This window comes from Centroberyx affinis, unplaced genomic scaffold (genome assembly GCF_046629955.1).
Source record: "Centroberyx affinis isolate AG114_WGS23_722 - 3 ecotype Tasmania unplaced genomic scaffold, CSIRO-AGI_Caff_v1 ptg002987l_1, whole genome shotgun sequence".
Classification (NCBI taxonomy): Eukaryota; Metazoa; Chordata; class Actinopteri; order Beryciformes; family Berycidae; genus Centroberyx; species Centroberyx affinis.
In genome coordinates this window covers 278,371-297,008 of record NW_027281093.1, presented here as the reverse complement: position 1 = coordinate 297,008, position 18,638 = coordinate 278,371, and the positions used below count along the sequence as shown (strand labels likewise).

Sequence of the window (18,638 nt, the reverse complement as noted above, 5' to 3'; positions counted from 1 at the left end):
TTAAGATTAAGGTCTGCTATCCATTTGTTTGTATGGAAATACTGTATGTGGTTTTGTGGTAGATAAGCGCTTATATATCTGTATCTAATTTCTTATTGCTGAGAAGCTGTAGTTTCTGGAATAATGATTGATTTATATTAGGATAATATAGTCCGATTTAGTCTCTCAGTATGTCTCTTAGTTGAAAATACTTGAATTTGCAGTAATTTGGTAGGTTAAATTGTTCTTCTAACTGGTTGAAGGTCATGGAAAGGCTGCCCTTAAAGAGATTTGCCAAATGTGTAATTCCAAGTTGTTCCCAGATAGGGAGTGACAGTGGTTTGTTGTTCATTTTAAACATAGGATTGTGCCAGAGTGGAGTTAAGGGACATCGTAACATCGTACAGCGTAGTGTTTAACCATTCCAGCACACTCAGTGGCGCTATATTAGCTTGCCAACAACGAACTATATGAGGCTAAATGCTAGCAGTTCCTAGAAAATAACATCTTTGTAACAAACCTGGTAGTTCCATCTGAAGGCTGACATTTCGCCATGCAAATGTTTTTTTGGTGTGGTCTCTGTATGTCTTTAATTAGAATTGCGACAGCGCAAATATAAGGGCCAAACAATGCGCACAAATGATGGCAGAAAAAACCTCAATTTAAGGTCCCATATTTTACACTTTCCAATGTTTTATTTTATGTCTTGAGGTCCATTAAAAAACACTTGTGTGGTGTCATGTACCAAAAACTCCATAACAATTCCTTAATTATCTGCGCCTCTGCTCCTTTGCGTGCCCTACTTGTGCTGCACATGGAATTGCGACATGTTAGTAGATCTGAGCGTAGGCAGCAAAAAAAACAATCTGTCTCCATCCAATACAATGGCCGAGGCGCGTGCAAAACCTTTTTTGCGCGATAATGTAAATGTTCCTTTTGGGATGAAGATAAAGAAGATGATCCAAGGTGTTTGTTCTATTCTATTCTATTCTATTCTATTCTATTCTATTGCATGTCTTACCCTGTCCCTCCTGGTCATTGTCCATGACCTCAGCCTGGGTGATCCACTCCATATAGCCTTTTAGATCCTCATCCAGCTGCTGGGTTTCCCTCAGTTTCTGAAACTCTCCACGGGACTTCGCCTTCTCCCGCTCCTTAGTGAACTCACTGATGGATAACGTGAAAAGGAGAAACAGAAGGTGATTGAGAGAAATGGAAAGAGCAAAGAGAGAAGAATGATCGAGTTGATTATGATAATGTAAAGAGAAAATGACGGAATAGGAAAATATGTATTCTTACCCACTGAGCACGCCCAGAACCAAGTTGAGCACGAAGAAGGAGCCGACCAGGATCAGTGTGGTAAAATAGATCCATGACCACTCCATTCCTATAGCGTCATTCACCTGTGAGACAATGTTTTTTTTTCAATCTTTATTTTTTCTGGGAAAGAGTTAAATGTAGGGAAAACATGAATTTTGTGGTAACAAAATTATATAAATAATATTAACTTGTGCATGATAAGATTAAGTGTGTGCGTGATATATAAAACTTGACATTGGGGTGTGTGTATGTTGATTGGTTCACTTCTAAAGGTGTGCTGCTGAGTTAGTCCAATCAACTAAAGCCAGCTAGAGTTTCCTGCCTGAACTTGCCTTGTTCATTTGGTGAGAGAGGGGAAAGTGTCACTCATTCATTTTCCCCAGATTTTCACAAGGGAGTTGAACCGGTGGTAAAACACTTCTCTAATCTATAGGCTACAGCCACCCCTGTATTTTGCAGTAATGACTTACAGAAAAGTAGCATAAACAGAGGTTCAGGCCCACTGAGATGACTGGACTACAGTTGTTATGTAGACTGTGATGAGCTGTATACAGCAGGATTACTACGACGACAAGTGTCAAAAACCACGTGTACCTCTGCTAGCACAGAGTCCGTACAAAATCCGAGTCCAGTGGTCTTCAACCATGTGTCATCATTACTCAAGAGTCTGCAGGGTTCCATTCCAGCCAATCACTGCAGCAGCTGACTTCACCAACTACTTCCTTCTCTCTGGTTGAAGGTGTATTAAACCACTGGTCTAGACTAATTCCTTACCCAGTAGAGGACGTCAGTCCAGCCTTGTGTGGTGATACACTGGTAGACAGTCAGCATGGAGAAGCCCAGGTTGTCAAAATGGGTGATGCCGTGGTTTGGGCCTGGCCAGCCAGCTCGACATTCAGTGCCATTGATGCTACAACGCCGACCGTTCCCTGCTTGAGCACATGGAGCTGGCTTCTCATTCTCCACTGTGGCAATGATGTCTGAAGGCCAGCAGAGCGGAAATGATAAGTTAGGTTAATCTTAGTGTATGTGTGTGTGTGTGTGTGTGTGTGCACACGTGCATGCCTCTGAACACATATGAGCACACAAACATCTAGATATATAAAGTACAGTAACCACACAGATGCACAGGTGTACACCTGCAGGATTAGGAGTGTTCATAGGTGTAAGGTGTCGTGTGACTGCACCATGCCCCATGCCCCATGACTGCTTACGGCACAGCTTAATTCTCCTGGTCATTAATTAATTCCTTTTTTCCCCCCAAGTTCTACTTTGTCTTTAACTGGAAGATAGAATAGAGAATTACTATGTCTGTGTCAGGATTTCCAGAATTATATGACCCATCTCTGTCAACTTATAAAGATCTTGACAAACGAAATAATGCATGGAGGAAAGTGGCAGAGATATTACTTTTGTGCAACATTATCTGGAGTATCCTAAAATATTTTTGCTTCAGTTCTGTTAGCCATGGTCTGTTTTGCTGTATAGTTCTGGGGGTTTTTTTTTAGATTTATTTTTTTGCCATTTTTGCCTTTATTAGATAGTTTATAGTGAAGGGAGAGAACAAAAATTGGGGAGACAGAGGGGGATGACATGCGACAAAGGTCCCAGGCAGGATTCTAACCCAGGGCATGTTACAGTTACATGGTATGTGCCTTTGACCACTGAACCACCAGGATACCCGCATACTTGTGCCTGTGTAGTAGCAGGTCTTGTGCATTTTGCACTTGAAGAGCTCCAGACCCATAATGGAGTAGATGGTGACCATGAAGAGGACTAGCAGGGTGATGTGGAACAAAGGCAGCATGGACTTCAGGATGGAGTTCATCACCACTTGCAGGCCTGGAGGGGAACAACAGCATGGATCTCAAAATATAACTCATAGTCTTAGAAATAACTGATTTTAAAAACAACAACTGATTTAACTAAATAGTTCCTCCTTGAAGGTTGTTAATTAGTGAAACGTATGGAAGCCCATTCCCGCCACATAATAAAATAAAAAACGACTCAATTCTGACTTTATATCTCACAATTCTGACTTTTTTTTTTCATGATTCTGAGTTTATATCTTGGAATTCTGACTTTCTCACAATCAGAATTGTGAGGTAAAAAAAGTCAGAATTCAGAGAAATTAAGTCAGAATTCAGAGATATAAAGTCAGAATTCAGAGATATAAAGGAACACAGCAAACTGGCAAACCGATTTCTTACTAGGGACTCCAGAGACCAGTCTGAGGGGTCGAAGGACTCTGAATGCTCGGAGGGCTTTCATGTCAAAGCCTCCGCCACCTTTTTCTCCTACTGGAGCCTCCACTCCACTAATGTGATTGATGGCATCCACAACCACAGTGAAAAGCCTGAAGAGACAGAAACCACAATAAATAAAGTTTTTTTGGTTTTCTAGTGTATCATTCAATCAGAAATAATAAAGCAAATAGTGTGAGTTCAAGAGAATGGATTCATGTTTCAGGCTGTAGGAGTGGTTAGTAGACTTATTAACCCTCATCCTACCGACTGGGGTACCCGCAGACCCCAGAGGTATACTTTTTGTCATATCTCACAGGTTCTATTCTATCATTCCAATTTTTCATGACTTTGTCAATCAATTTGTTCCTAATGACGTCATATCATTGTTTTCTGTTTCTGTTTTAATTAGTGCTTTTTAAAAATACCAATGTATTGGGGTCCTGGGGGACCCCGGTCAAAAGCACCCAATTCTGCCGATGCAGTTTTAATAGATGGAACTATTTATGAGTTCACGTTTGCCATGGGTCCTAATTTAAAGTATCACACACTATCAGGGGGGTAGGGGCACTCTGTCAGTCATTTTGAAGGAGACAGACACAGATGCAGCAGACACAGATTTCCTCATGTGCTCTGTGACCCTAAATACTGCTCTTCCTAAGGTAAGATGATGTTCAAAGTCAGAAATACAATACATCATTTAATTAACTGTAACTTTCCTAAAATAATAATAATCTGTTTTTTTTTTCAGATGACATTAACTACATAACTAATAATGTTTTGAGAAGAAATAAGTTAACATTTTGCTATGATGGTTCTTTCTTATAGTAGTTTATTCATCCGGTAGTCCTTGTATGTTAAATATGTTGATGAGTTGAGGGTTAACTTCACTGAGCATCTGCTCAGTTATACTCCTTGGAAAAGGTTCTCCTCTTACTCATCTAAAGCTACATAGTGAAAACCAATGAATTCCCATAGAACACATTTTTCAAATGGCAAAAGACACAATAAAAACATCAAAGATGAAAGCAAATCTTGAGAGAGGGATATTGCCATAGTAGAACATGAAATTACAAATGTATTGGGCACAGTACAAGTACACAACTGATCAGCTTACCCAACAGATACACAAACAAAGTCCAATATGTTCCAACAATTTCTTAGATAAGCGTCTGCATGAAAAAGAAATCCATATGCTACGATCTTCAGGAAACACTCAACAGAGAAGATGATGAGGAAGATGTACTCCAGACTTTCCTGTAAGACAACAATAATGACAGCTTTTGTTTGAATCTGTGTAACTCACATATTATAGAACTTCTAGCAGGCAAGGCATATTTATTTCTTGTGTGTAAAAGCAGCAAATGGTTTCCTTCATAGATTTGGGGTATTTTTTTTAAATTTCATATCAAAATGGGACCATGTCAGTACTGTCTTTTACGTTTTCTCTCAAGGAATGTGTTGTTAATCAACTAGCCAAGTCACCCATCCCCTCTGATTCTTATTCTTTACAACTGCATGAGTATTTTCTGCTGCATATCACCCCTGTCTGTCTCACACACACATACACACACACACGCACACGCACACACACACTGCATTGGAATGTTTTGTCTGGCCTCTCTCATTTCAGCAGAGGCATGCAATGAATGGCTTTTGGCAGCTAACATGGCAGCAGTCAGCTTTAATTACACACCACAGTGACAGTACACTTCAGTAGGGTTTGACTCATATCTGAGTCTGGTTGTCTTGTATTAAAAATGGGATATGAACTGAGTTTAATAAGACACAAGTATGTGTGAATATGTTTATCATTGCTTTTAGTATTATTATCCAGGCTTTCAACAGATTTTTAGTGTCCCATGGTTTAAATGCTGTTGAAAGAAGGCTTTTCCACCCTGACAAGAGTAAAACTCTGGGGAAAACACTGAATACTTGGAATGTTTTGGAATTTTGGGGCATGGAAATGGTCAGATTCAAAGATGTTGAATATCAGCCCAAAATATCAATTGGGCCCTACATTTAATCTCAAGCAAAAGTGTGGTATATACACAACCAATACAAATGGAACTATAGTATTTTCCATTCAAATAATAGTGCACAATGTCGACATTATTAATTTCTTCATTATTCATCAGGGAAGTATTTATTTGCTATTTAGTGGTTTGTAATGTATACACACTGCTATATGGCAACTGATGAGATGAGGGTTTTACAGTAAAAGAGCAAGAAAGCAAGGGTTGTATAGACAGTAAATAAAGCAACTATTAAAAATGTGTGTACACCGATCCTACACTGTACTCTCTCTCTCTCACACACACACACAGACACACACACACTGCTTTAGTGTGTGTTACTGAAGAGAGATCTAAATATACGGCATTCACACAGCCAACCAACAGCAGGGAGTGTACAGCTGTCCCACTCCATCACCTGAGCTCAAGAACATCATGCAGAGACTGTGTGTGTGTGTGTGTGTGTGTGTGTGTGTGTGTGTGTGTGGGTATGACTTAAGTCACTTTCAGGGACACAAACCAGACTTAAGACCAGTTGATTGGGGACGGATCCCTATTAGCTTCCGCTTATGCTGTATAGTCTTCCTACACTTAAGAAATTAGACAAAGAACTGATCAAGAGACAGACCAAAACAAAGTAACAAGGTAAAATAAATTAAGATACAGGAATAAAATATCTCCCAACAACTCACAGCAAATGGACGAGACAGGTATAACAAATTGAGTACCGGATAAAACATTAAACCATGTTCGCTAGGATATGTTTCACTTGCACTTTAAAACTATTCTTTTTAGTAATATGTCTGATATGTGTTGGTAAAGAGGTTGTGTATAAAAATGTATCTTTCAAATAGGTTTGGGAAGAGATCAATTGTTGGTTTTGTAATTTTTAACATCCCAATTAGCCCTATTCTTAATTATATCCTATTCTTCTTTGCTGTATGCTATTACTATTTGCTGCTACAACAACCCAATATCCCCACAGGGATCAATAAAGTTTCATCTTATATTGAGTGAAACCTTTCTGAGGAAGTAAATACTAGTAGTATCCCAAAAAAACAATCAATAACTAACAGAGGTGGGGACTCGAGTCACATGGCTTGGACTCAAGTCATTTTAATTGCTTGAGACTTGACTTGATGCATGAAGAGAATACTTGAGACTTGACTTGGGTTCTGTTGACTTGGGACTTGACTTTGACTTGTACTTTGATGACTTGAAAAGGTTTCTAAAGTCTTGACAAAAGATCTTGTGTTTGTGTTAATTACTTAGATTGAAAGTTTTTGAACTGAATTTAAATTTTGTTTTCAGAATTTGATTGATTGAATTTATTGAAGTGGAAACTGATTATAGAAATACATTTTTTTATACTATTAAAATGATATTGCATTGAAAAGTAATAGATATTTTGTTTTCTTTAAGATATCAGATGATTATATTATTTGATAATGGACTTTTGATTTGTTCTGACTTGACTTGGTAATCTACATTTAGACTTGAGACTTGACATTAATGACATGGACTTGACTTGGACTTGATTTAGTAATCTACATTTAGAATTGGGACTTGACTTGAGACGTCGACCCGGTCATACCTCTGATAAATACTGTAAAAATTTCTAAAATAATCCGTCTGGGTTAAGATTTTGAAACATTTAGAATGAGCCTGATTAGATGCAACAAAATCAACATGACAGACATAACTCACAATAAGAATACCCACACGTTGACATTGAGTATATTTCTGTTCAAGACTAGAAATGTTACAGGTCATTGAGGAAGGCTCCACTGTCTCAACTAGCAAGTGAATGGCCATGTATGCTCTAAGATGGCTGGCATGCAGGGCAGCAGGCCAGTGGTCCAACGCCAGCTAAAGCCTGTCCAGCTCAAATGGCAAGGGAAAATAACCACATAACACACTAAATTGAGCTCCTCAGAGAGAGGATGGGTGATGTGTGTGGTGTGTGTGTGTGTGTGTGTGTGTGTGTGTGTGTGTGTGTGTGTGTGGGGGGGGGGGGGGGGGGGGGGGGGGGGTATCAATATCCAGCTCTGTCTTCACCCAGGTCTGACATGCCCGGGTGAAATTCATACACTGGACACTGGCATATGACACAGCATTTAGAAGATGAGACACTAAAACTCTCCACTGAAACTGAAGATAGTAATAATACTAATACTAACACTAATACTAACTTATATTTATTTGATTGTGGCACTTCTGCATCATTGTCTCTTTGGGTTTTTATTGTATGTAAAGCACTTTGTAAACCTTGCTTTTAGAAAAGTGCTATACAAATAAAGTTATTATCATTATCATCATTATTATTATTATTAATAATAATAATTATATAACAATAATAATAATAATAATAACATATCAATGCATACTTGTGTGGAAACTGATCAAAATGTCTCATTAGAATTAGTTCAGGTTAGGCTTCCTATAGACAACCACTACAGTATTGATCAATTCTACAATAAATATGTAATCAATCAAACTGCATCATATCTATCATATCAGAGTTGGATGACACTGACTGAACCATATCCAAATTTTAATACAATGACAATATTGGCTGATATTTTGGCAAACTCATATGTGGGTCTAATCCTGGGGGTCAGTATGGAGGTAAACTCAAATTCAATACAGAACAATTGGAGAGCCACAGTGAGGCACGACAACCAGGTCAACCTCCAGCTCCGGATCCGGTGACAGTGGTGATGTCATGCTGGAATATACCAACTATTGAAGCCAACACGCTCATGAGCAGTGGCACCAAAGTGGCCTGACAGATTGCAGTGGAGAAAACTGATGAGCAGTTTGTAAGCGAAGCACTAGCTAAAGCAGCCGGCAAAGCTATTAGGCAGCACCTCATCAACACAATGTCAAAATGTAAACACGCTGAGAGAAACTGATCCCACTCGACTTGAATAACTAGAATTGACTTGAACAACTAGAATTTGAACTATGTGTGTTATGGCAGCATTATAACATGACCAATTAATATAGGTATTCATTTACAATGTCTGTTTACACACAAACACATGTACGCTCATTCACATACACACACACACACACACACACACACACACAAACATAGCGGAAATGCTGACTCACCAGATTGCTGTTGGTGTTGTTGCTGTCCTCCTCTGGCATGGGCAAGTACACGGCCAGGGCCACACAGTTAGCGAAGATGGCTAGTAAGATGATGATTTCAAAAGGTCTGAAAGTGAATTATAGGAAGCTTGCATGCTACCATGGATCCTATCATCTGTACCATAGTACAGTAGTTACGCTATAGACTTTAGGGTTACTCCAACACAGGACAGTAAATGACTTTATAAGTAATTCTAGGTGCTTAGTCAATGCTGTAATCATAACGTATAAAATGTATGGATAATACATATGTACTGCCCTTACACACCTTTCTTCTTTAATATTTTTGTATTTTCACGAAGTCCTGTCTTTCTCACCTATCTACAATTACTGGTAAACTATGGTAAACTATCGTAACTATGGTATGGTAAACGACTATTGTCTTCATTCCATTGGCAAAAGTTTCCTCCGATCGGATTACGCTGTTACACTTGTTCAAACTGAAAGGTTTAACAAATATGAAGAAAGTTATTCACTTAACCACAATTCAGCCACAGGTTTTTTTTTAATATATTGTCAGAATCTGATTTGTTCACGTTCGTTTATGTGCTAGATGTGTGATTTCATTTCCTTGTTTTAAATTTTTAGCTACCTTGATTTTATTTATTCACTTGGAATTGCATTTATTACCCTTACAGAAAAACCACATGAATTTCACATGGGTAATATGTGGAATACATGTGCTTTGCACATGGGAAATGTGTGGTTCTGGAACATTTTCAGGTGCTCCACATGTATTAACGTTATAACATTTTCCACATGTGTACATGGGAAATTCATGTGGTTTTTCTGTAAGGGTATATTTGCCTCTTTTATGTTGTCAAGCACTTTGTAACATTTCTTTTGAAAAGTATTACATAAATAAAGTTCATTATTATTATTGTAATAAATGTGTATAGCACTTTTAGTATTGTGGGATGGGATGAAACTGAACCAAACACCAATCATTTGGTACGCTAACTTTTAATGCAGTCGTTCTGTTTCCTATTTTCAACTGAAATAGATTTCAAGTAGTGTTTTCAGTGTATATCATTTGACTATGTTTGGTCTGTGCTAAACAAATACATATCTAGCTAGTCAAAGAAGTGGCATGGTTTCTGTTGTACCATGTAACATTAAAAGGCTTAATGAAACTATGAAAACCGTGATATTCTAGAAAGAACTTCTTTTACATCAAGCCATCTTAGCTTTTTTCAAGTCTTATCTCTTTATAGATATGATGTCATAGTAGAGGATTTTTTCCTCGTCTTGACTGCGGGTCTAAGGTTGGTGGTGCCGGTTAGGGTAGGCTCAGTTAGGTAGGTTAAGTAGGCTTGTTATGTCTTTTCAACATGCTATTTTGTGTCTTGTGATTTGTTTTGTTTCCTAGTGTTTTATTTTGTTGCATACTGTATTACATCATTTTGTTTTGTGATTTATTGGCTAGATCTAAGTAGGCATGTTCTCTATAAAGTCCTTTGAGACATGCTTTATGATGAAGGGCTATATAAATACACTCGACTTGACTACTGTCAACAGGATTTGTTGCAATATGACATGATCTATCTCTGCAGACACTTGTCTGAAACAGGACCACCAAATTTAAAGCTAGGGTAGGCAATTTCTTTTTAGAACCACTTTGGTAGAATTTGGTGAAATTCTCTTTTCGTCACAACAGCTATCAATAAGTCAAATGCTCTGAGAAAAAATCCGGTCTCTGTGGCTGCCCTGTGATCGGCCACTCAAAAATCTCGAGATGGCCGTGCATTAACAACCAATCAGGACAGCTCTTCTGCAAGGAGGCGTCCTGCCCCTGCCTGTCAATCACACGCAAACAGTCTAGCTCTGCTTGCCCTGCAGACTGCAGAGAGAAAAAAAAAATATAACTGAATACTGGGACTGCAATATACTTGTTGTGTAAGGAAGCCAGTTATTTTCCCCACTGAGACCTGTTCATCTAGAAGGATCCACATAGAGGTCAGTCAACTGGTGTTGGCTTACTGTAGTTTTGGCTTTGCAACTGTGGTAGCTAACCTATGCCTGATTATCAATATGCATTCTTGTGCGTTCTTGTGTCCTCCATGATGCGTTTTACGTAATATCTAATCGCAGAAGCATGATTCCAAACCAAAAGAACCAAGGGACAAAAGACGGCTAAAGCCCCAAGATTCATTGCAAGAATGACGCATCATGTTCAAGCAACGTACAGATGCAGTTGAAACAGGTGGGAAATTGAACAGCTGTGTCTTAATCACGCGTGCAATGTGAAGCGTGCAAGGAAGCTTCATGTTTGTTCTCTCCAAGACAACTTATGTGCCTATGTGTGACAAAAAATATTTTTGCTGGCAAATGTTTTAGTTACAACTATATTGAGCTAGCAGATGTGTGTTTTGTGTAAAAGGTTTAGAATTTGTCAAGTTTGCCCAGATGCCACTCTCTCTCTAGTACAACGTGAACCTAGCTCGACCAATGGTTGTATCACAATGTGTGTTTCTAACCACAATGGCTAATCTATGATGACAAAAATTATTTTTGCCTGCAAATGTTCTAGCCTCTAGACTGATCTAGCAGAACTGTGTATTGCATAAAAGGTTTGGAATTGATCAAGTTTGGCCAATGCAAGGACCCGACACTCTCTTTCTCCATATAAAGTGAACCTAGCTCGACCAATGTCCATATAGCAATTTGTGTTTGTAACCATACTGACTAATCTATGCTGACTATGCTGAAAATAATTTTTGATGTTTTAGTTACAACTAGACTGACCTGGAATTTGGAATCTATTAAGTTTGCCCCTCGTTTGGAGGGAGGAGTTACAGGAGAGAGGGATGGAGCAGAGAGGGAGGAGGGGCATTTTTTGTCATGTACTTTCTAATTTTTGCTAACTTCTCCAAAGCTGCCTACCTCAGCTTTAAGGTCAGAATAGTGCAGCAGATGCAAGTGGATAATGTCAACCTATTTATTGTAGGTATTGTAGTATTCTTGGAGGTGCAAAAGTACAGTTCAGCAGACAGCATGCTGTGCATTCACAAACAAAATAACGTACCACTAAATTAAGTGAAAAATGACTAAATTACTAAATGAATTTGCTGCAAATCCATTGTAAGCATTGAATTGATAATTGATTTGTAACTGTGACTTTGGCGCTGAACTTCCACGCCATGAGGCAGCATTCAACCTCACTTATCATGTCTGTTTTTAGCTAGTGACGCGATAAGACAGCCGTCCATCTCCTAGAAATATCATCAGGCTGCCTCAACCAAGTCATACTTTACAGCTCCATGAACATCCAACAGCATATCCAGGGGATTAGATGACATCAGTGTATGCCCTTACTGCAGCCAAAGGATAGTTCTGTAAGCATGCTGAACGAATTTAGTCAGGTATCTGAATGGAGTCACATTTTTTTTGTGTTTTTTTTGTGACTGAAAAATTCAACACTGCATACCACAGTTAGGCTAATTAATCAAGCATCTTAAAAGAGCTTGTCAAATTTTTTTTATGAAGCAGGTGATGAGAATTTCCTTTGTGTATTCTTGCCTCTTTTTTGATAAACTGTGTAGGAAGTTACCATTTAAATGTATTTACTTATTTATGTTTTTATCACTTTGAACAGCTCTCTAGAGGCTACATTTATTCCTATTTATTCCTTTATTCCTCCACTTATTCCTAGTAATCTTGTATGTAAACATATTTCAATTTTTTTTTTACCTTGTCTTGTTTCACGTGTACAATTGTGTCTTTTTTATGTCCATGTTTTATGATCTTAATGTTATGCTGGGTTGCAGTTGTTGTTTTTTTCATTTGATTTATCATAAGTCAGTAGACATACTGTTGATTAAACCACTGATGAAGTCACATCGCCTTTACATATGAGCTTTGATACAATCAACTTTAGGCTAATATACAATGCAGCCCTATTCTCAGTTCGCATGTTGTGATAAATCATTCCTATTTCTCTCTCTTACAGATGAAAGTAAGGAGTTTCTCTCACTTTACACATGCAGCTTTTCCTGAATCTGACTGTGGTCATTATTGTCTCTAACCCTTTCACAATCTATATATTATCATTGTATTGTATATATATTGTTATTGTACAACTCCTTTGCAACATCTGCCTATTCTGGTGCCATTATTTCCTTACTGTAAAACAGTATTTAATGACTACTGAAAACAAATATGGACCACGGCCCCAGCAATGACATGAAATTTTAGCTTATCTGTTTGATCCAACCATCCCTCTGTCCACTGACCCCTGGCACTAGAAGGATACTTCCACTCCACAACGCTGATGCAGGCCTTGCGGAAGGGGTTCTTTAGTGTCAAGAAGAAGAGGGAGCGTGCAGGCCGAGGGTTGCCCCCTGTGGCCATTAGCTTCTTCAGCTTTTCCTTCTGCTTCCTCTTCAGAGTTTCCTCATCCATAATGTAGGATGACATTGGAGGATTGTTGCTGTCTGCCATTGAAGCCACAATAGAGTATTTGGACCAAAGAGGTTACTTAGATGTGGCTTGAGCAGAATTACCAAGTATTCCAAAAAATCTGTCCAAGGTTATTTCAAAATGTCCTCTTCCAGGCCTGGGTTGGTCTGCTCAGTGGTCACTGCTCTTAACTTGTCAATTTGTCAATCTTCTCTCTCGTTCAGTCCCTTACTGATGGTCTGACTGAGCTCTCCTTATCTCCCTCTCTCTCTGTGCCTCTCCCTCTCTCTCTCTCTCTCTCTCTCTCTGGAGTGACAGCTGTCCCCTCCACTTCTAAGGTATTGGTTTACTGAACAGCTGGTTGGTCAAGAGAATAAATATAGACAATGAGTGTGGCTCTAGGGTGGCGTGACAAAAGGGGACATGGGCACAGATATAGTCCGGGTTCAGGGGAATGTTTAAAGGTGAGCGTGTCACACACTGACACTGGCAGAGTAAGTACAGGCACTGGACAAAATAATGGAAACACCTAACAGTGTATGAATATCAAGTATCTACAAGGAATAGGGTCATCCTTTGCCTTCAGAACAGCTTCATCCTGAACTGTGTGTAGTGGAATATTGGACCTTTCTTCAAGAAGGAAAGCTGTTCTTTGAGGGATGAAGCATGTGGAAATCTACTTCCCATAAAGGTTCAATGATGTTTAGATCTGGAGGTTAGGGTGGCCATATAGACCTCATCCTGCTGTTCATGAGACCAGCAGTGTGTATGGGGGCATTATCATCGTGGAAAATCATGAGGGAACAGTGTTAGCACCCAAGGGTGCTCCTGGTCCTGTAAAATGTCCTCATATTCCTTGGCCATTATATGACCCTGCAGAGCACTTACATACGAGACCTAATGATTCCCAGTAGATGCCGCCATACCATCACTGAGCCATCACCATGTTTACCATTTGGCAACACACATTGTGGGTTGAAGGCTTCCTTTGTCTGTCTCCAAACATAAATCCATCTGGATGGAGGAAAAAGGCTGAAAGACTCATCAGACCAAGATTATGTTTTTTCTGTTGCTCAGGGCTCCAGGTTATGCATCTTGCTGCATTGGCTTTGGATATAATCTGAATTTCTGAATGGTAACCCAAACATAAATGCCATCTTAAAAGTCATTTTTAGAGCATCTTGTGTCCTTAATTTGATGGATTTCCTGTTGAAACAGACTACTGGGGCGAGACATAACACAGGGATTGATCATTCAAAATTGTAAACCAATGGGATATTAGTTAGGGAGAGGAAAACAGCTTTATTTGATGGGAAGCAGGGCTGTGATGGTTTTATTGTTTGGATTTTTAATGTACGCATTCTGGTTCATGAGGTCACCGCTAAAAATTTTCCATTTTCCAGGAAGTGAAAGTAATGAGATTTTGATAAAAATACAATAAAATAAAATGTATGTTATTATTATTATTATCATTATTATTATTATTATTTTGCATAAATTGTCAAATAGATGTATGATATGATAGTTAGAATGAGCTAAAAAGGTGAAAAAGTCATTTTTTTATTTCAGCGTGACTTTAAGCCCCGTTGAGTCCATGTCAGTACAAGACACGCCCCCTGAGACTGGTGGCCGAAGTGGTTCATTGGTATCCGCAAACAGTGGTCACTCATATCTGTATTGGTGTAATGTTTGTCACTATCTTCACAGTTTTTTGGAAGGGGTGTTGTGACATCTTTACAGTTCTGTGATTAACATGTTTTTATTTAACAACAAGAGAAATACCATTTTGTTAAAACATCGGGACTTTTATTTTGAAGGCTGTGGACAAAATTCGGAAGTGAGTTTCCTTATTGTGGCTAGCTTCACGCTGCTGTACTTTGCGGAGATTGCCTAGTATTACTACACCTTTTATGTATTCAGAAATATGGAAAGCCATTTCTGCCAAAATCTGGCAAAATTATTATTTTTTTTCTTCATCAATCAGATTTCTTTCTCAATAGTATGACTTAGAGATGCTAAGTCATATTTATGAGATACTATTTCATAATTATGATATACTATGTCATAATTATGAGATACTAAGTTCTATTTCGTATAGGCTTTGCCCTCTGCCTGTGGAGGAACTGCAGCGGCGGGCGGACGCCTTCACGGGGCTCCGGGTGGAGGGAAGCGGCGACGGTAGCTGGGCTGACCGCGGTGCCGTCTCTCTGGACGACGAGCTGGACAGGATCCTCGGTGGCAACGACTTCCCTGATATCCCGGAGGAGATCCTCGATGGCGGGCACGAGTAAGCCGGCTCAGCTCCCTCCATCTTGGGCTCTCCTCCCGGTTTTACCATCTCCCCATTGGGAGACCTGGAGCCTGATCTTGAGGGTGGGGCCCCGCAATTGCGGCTTTCCCCTTCCCCACCGCGGCAAGGAGCTCCGCTGCTGCGGTCCTCTCCTCCTCCACTCCAATCTGCCAGCCACATGCCAGCCGCCAAGGGACTTCTCCTGGACTTGCCGGACATCATTAGGCAGGCGGCGGATTTGAGGGGCATAGCGATGCCAGTAGAGCAACCTGCACCTGCTCACGGTCTCTTAGGCGGGGATGTGTATGTCCAGGAGCAGCCGGCCAAACGCCCCCCGCTTTGGCCAAGGTTTGCGGAGCTTCAGCCCTTCAGGGAGATGGTGTTTTCCGTCCCCGGAAAACTGCGAACTGCCAGATGTGAACCAGGGTCAACGGAAAAAGATCGAGCTTGGCGTTGATCCTTCTCCCCAAGGCTACCTTTTTTGGAAAAAGGAAACCTTTGCCGCCAACGCCGCAGGACCAGACCTACGCCCGCCTGTCTGACTACTCGCACCAGTGTGCAGCGCAGATCACAGCAGCGCAGAACAACATTGCCCTGTTGTCCTCGGCTGTCTCCGCCATGGCCACCAATCCCGGGGCTCTTTCCCCAGAGTTGGCCATGGACATCGGAAAGGCGATGACGGCTGTCCTGACTCTCGCCACCGCGTCGACGGTGGTGGCATCCAGGATCATGGCGTGGCAGACTATGCTGCACATGTCTCAGCTTCCTCCTCTCATCCGACGGGAGCTGCTGGATGGTCCCATAGCCCCCAATGGGCTGTTTGGACCACTCCTCCAAAGCGCCACAGCCCACCTACAGGAAGTGGAGAGGGTGAGGAAACACACCTTTTGGGGCAGAGCTGCACCCACGCCTCATCCGACGCACAGCGATGCTCAGCCAGTGCTCTTTCAGCCAGTGCTTTGCCACTGCTCAGCGTGGCAAAACCTGTTACCCATGAATACATGGATGTCAAGGTTGATTTCAAAGGGCTACACGCTCCAGTTCGCCAGACCCCCCCCCCATTTCTCGGTGTGGTGGAAACGACCATGTCATCTCAATCAGAGATAACAGCCCTGAAGGCAGAACTAGCAGAGCTTCTGGGGAAGGAAGCTATCGCTCCCGTCCCTCCAGGAGAAGAGAACGAGGGGTTTTATTCCCGCTATTTTCTCACACCAAAGAAAACAGGTGGGATGAGGCCAATTTTGGACCTGTCCCTCTTCAATAAATACATTATGAAGCTGCCTTTTCACATGTTGACAATCAGACATGTGTTGGAATGCATGCGTCCCGGTGATTGGTTCACATCCATCGACCTGAGAGATGCATATTTACACATCCCTGTCATTCCCAAGCACAGGAAGTTTCTGCGGTTCTCCTTCCAGGGAATCCGATACCAGTACAACCGGTTACCATTCGGTTACTCTCTGGCTCCGCGCACCTTCTCCAAGTGTATGGAAATGGCGCTGGAGCCATTACGCAGGAAAGGGATCAGGGTTTTGTTCTACCTAGACGACCTAATCCTTATGGCTCACTCCCAGGAGAAGGCTGCACTCCACACAGTGGAAGTTGTGCAGCATCTGCAAACACTGGGTTTTGCCATGAACTGGCAAAAGAGCTCTCCGCTCCCCAGCCAGTCGTTAATTTACCTGGGTGTGGACTTGAACTCCGCCACCATGAGAGCAAAGCTGTCCCCAGCCAGGCTGGATGCGCTAAGCTCTCTGCTGTCTCATATTGCACCTCACAGAGTGGTGAGGGCGTGGTCTGTGATGCATCTGCTAGGCATGATGTCTGCAAGTCACGTAGTGATTCCCTTGGGACTCCTCCACATGAGGAAAATTCAGAGATGGTTCAGCCGCCTGCGTCTCGACCCAATACGGCACAGAAGACGCATGCTGTCCATCCCTCCCTCACTGCAGTCAGACCTGGCATACTGGAAAACCCCCCGTGTCCTGTCGACAGGGGTTCCCCTCGGGAGAGCGACGTCACACATCGGTGTACACAGACGCGTCTCCTTTAGGCTGGGGAGGGATGTGCGAGCCTCACGTTGTCGGGGGAAAATGGGAGAATCCTCCTTCCCTCCACATAAACTGTCTGGAACTGTCCACGGTGCTCAAAGTGCTGAAGCACTTTGTTCCGATGCTGACGAACAGGCATGTCGTAGTGAGGACAGACAACATGACAGCGGCAGCATACATCAACCGTCAGGGCGGTGTGCGCTCAGCCCGGCTGCTGGAGATAGCCAGGAGCCTCTTGCTGTGGTCTCACAGACACCTGCTCTCCATCAGAGCAGTGTACATTCCGGGGGGTACAGAACCGCGCTGCGGACTTGATGTCTCGCGGTGGTCCCTCCCACAACGAGTGGAAACTGAGTCCCACACTAGTTCAGATGTTGTGGGACAGGTTCGGGAAGGCGAAGGTGGATCTGTTCGCCTCACGAGAGAATACGCAATGCACTGTGGTTCTCCATGAACACACGAGACAATCCTCCATTGGGAGTGGATGCCTTCTCTCACCGGCCGTGGCCCAGGGCTCTCCTTTATGCGTTTCCCCCAGTTCCCCTAATTTCTCGCCTCTTAGCGCGCGTCCAGTAGGAGAACCTAGTGGTTATCCTGGTGGCACCAGAACGCACGAGCGCGTTTTGGTTCCCGATCATGGTGCAGCTGCTGGCGGGGAAACCGTGGCAGCTCCCATGGTGCAGAGACGCACTGTCACAGCTGGATGGTGCGATCCTCCACCTCCCGGTAATAGGCCAACAACTGTGGGCCTGGCCGCTGAACGGGAGCGCTTGGAAAGGTTAGGTCTGCCCCCTGCAGTGGTGCGCACTATCCAAGTTGCGAGAGCCCCTTCTACTACAGCGTGTTACGCGGGTAGATGGTCTGTTTTTCAGCGCTGGTGTGTGGAGAGAGGCTCAGATCCCACGTCGTGTCCTCTGCCTCTGGTGTTAACCTACCTTCAGACGCTGGTGGATAACGATTTGGCTCCATCTACAATCAAAGCGTATGCTGCAGCCATTTCATCCTGCCACGAGGGCTATGGAGAGAGATCAGTTTTTACACATCCCTTGGTGAAGCGCTTTTTAAAGGGAGTCAGACGACAAAAACCTGTCGTCCGCTCTCTAGCTCCGCAGTGGGATTTACCTCTGGTGTTGCGCGCTCAGGGGGGTCCCCCTTTCGATCTGATAGCCCAAATCTCTCTCAA

General features: G+C 42.0%; 1 protein-coding gene across 1 annotated transcript in view; it reads right to left on the bottom strand.

The window, feature by feature from the left end:
* The window catches only part of cacna1sa (calcium channel, voltage-dependent, L type, alpha 1S subunit, a), a 39,798-nt gene extending 26,645 nt beyond the window's left edge, over positions 1 to 13,153 (bottom strand). Inside the window, exons 1-8 of the mRNA XM_071537166.1 lie at positions 12,966 to 13,153; positions 8,675 to 8,780; positions 4,660 to 4,799; positions 3,510 to 3,655; positions 2,989 to 3,141; positions 2,074 to 2,279; positions 1,279 to 1,382; positions 1,001 to 1,146 (exon numbers count right to left, since the gene is read on the bottom strand). Of these exons, the coding sequence (XP_071393267.1) occupies positions 1,001 to 1,146; positions 1,279 to 1,382; positions 2,074 to 2,279; positions 2,989 to 3,141; positions 3,510 to 3,655; positions 4,660 to 4,799; positions 8,675 to 8,780; positions 12,966 to 13,153 (1,189 nt within the window). The remainder of the gene's footprint in view (positions 1 to 1,000; positions 1,147 to 1,278; positions 1,383 to 2,073; positions 2,280 to 2,988; positions 3,142 to 3,509; positions 3,656 to 4,659; positions 4,800 to 8,674; positions 8,781 to 12,965) is intronic.
* Between the last annotated feature and the right edge of the window lie 5,485 nt (positions 13,154 to 18,638).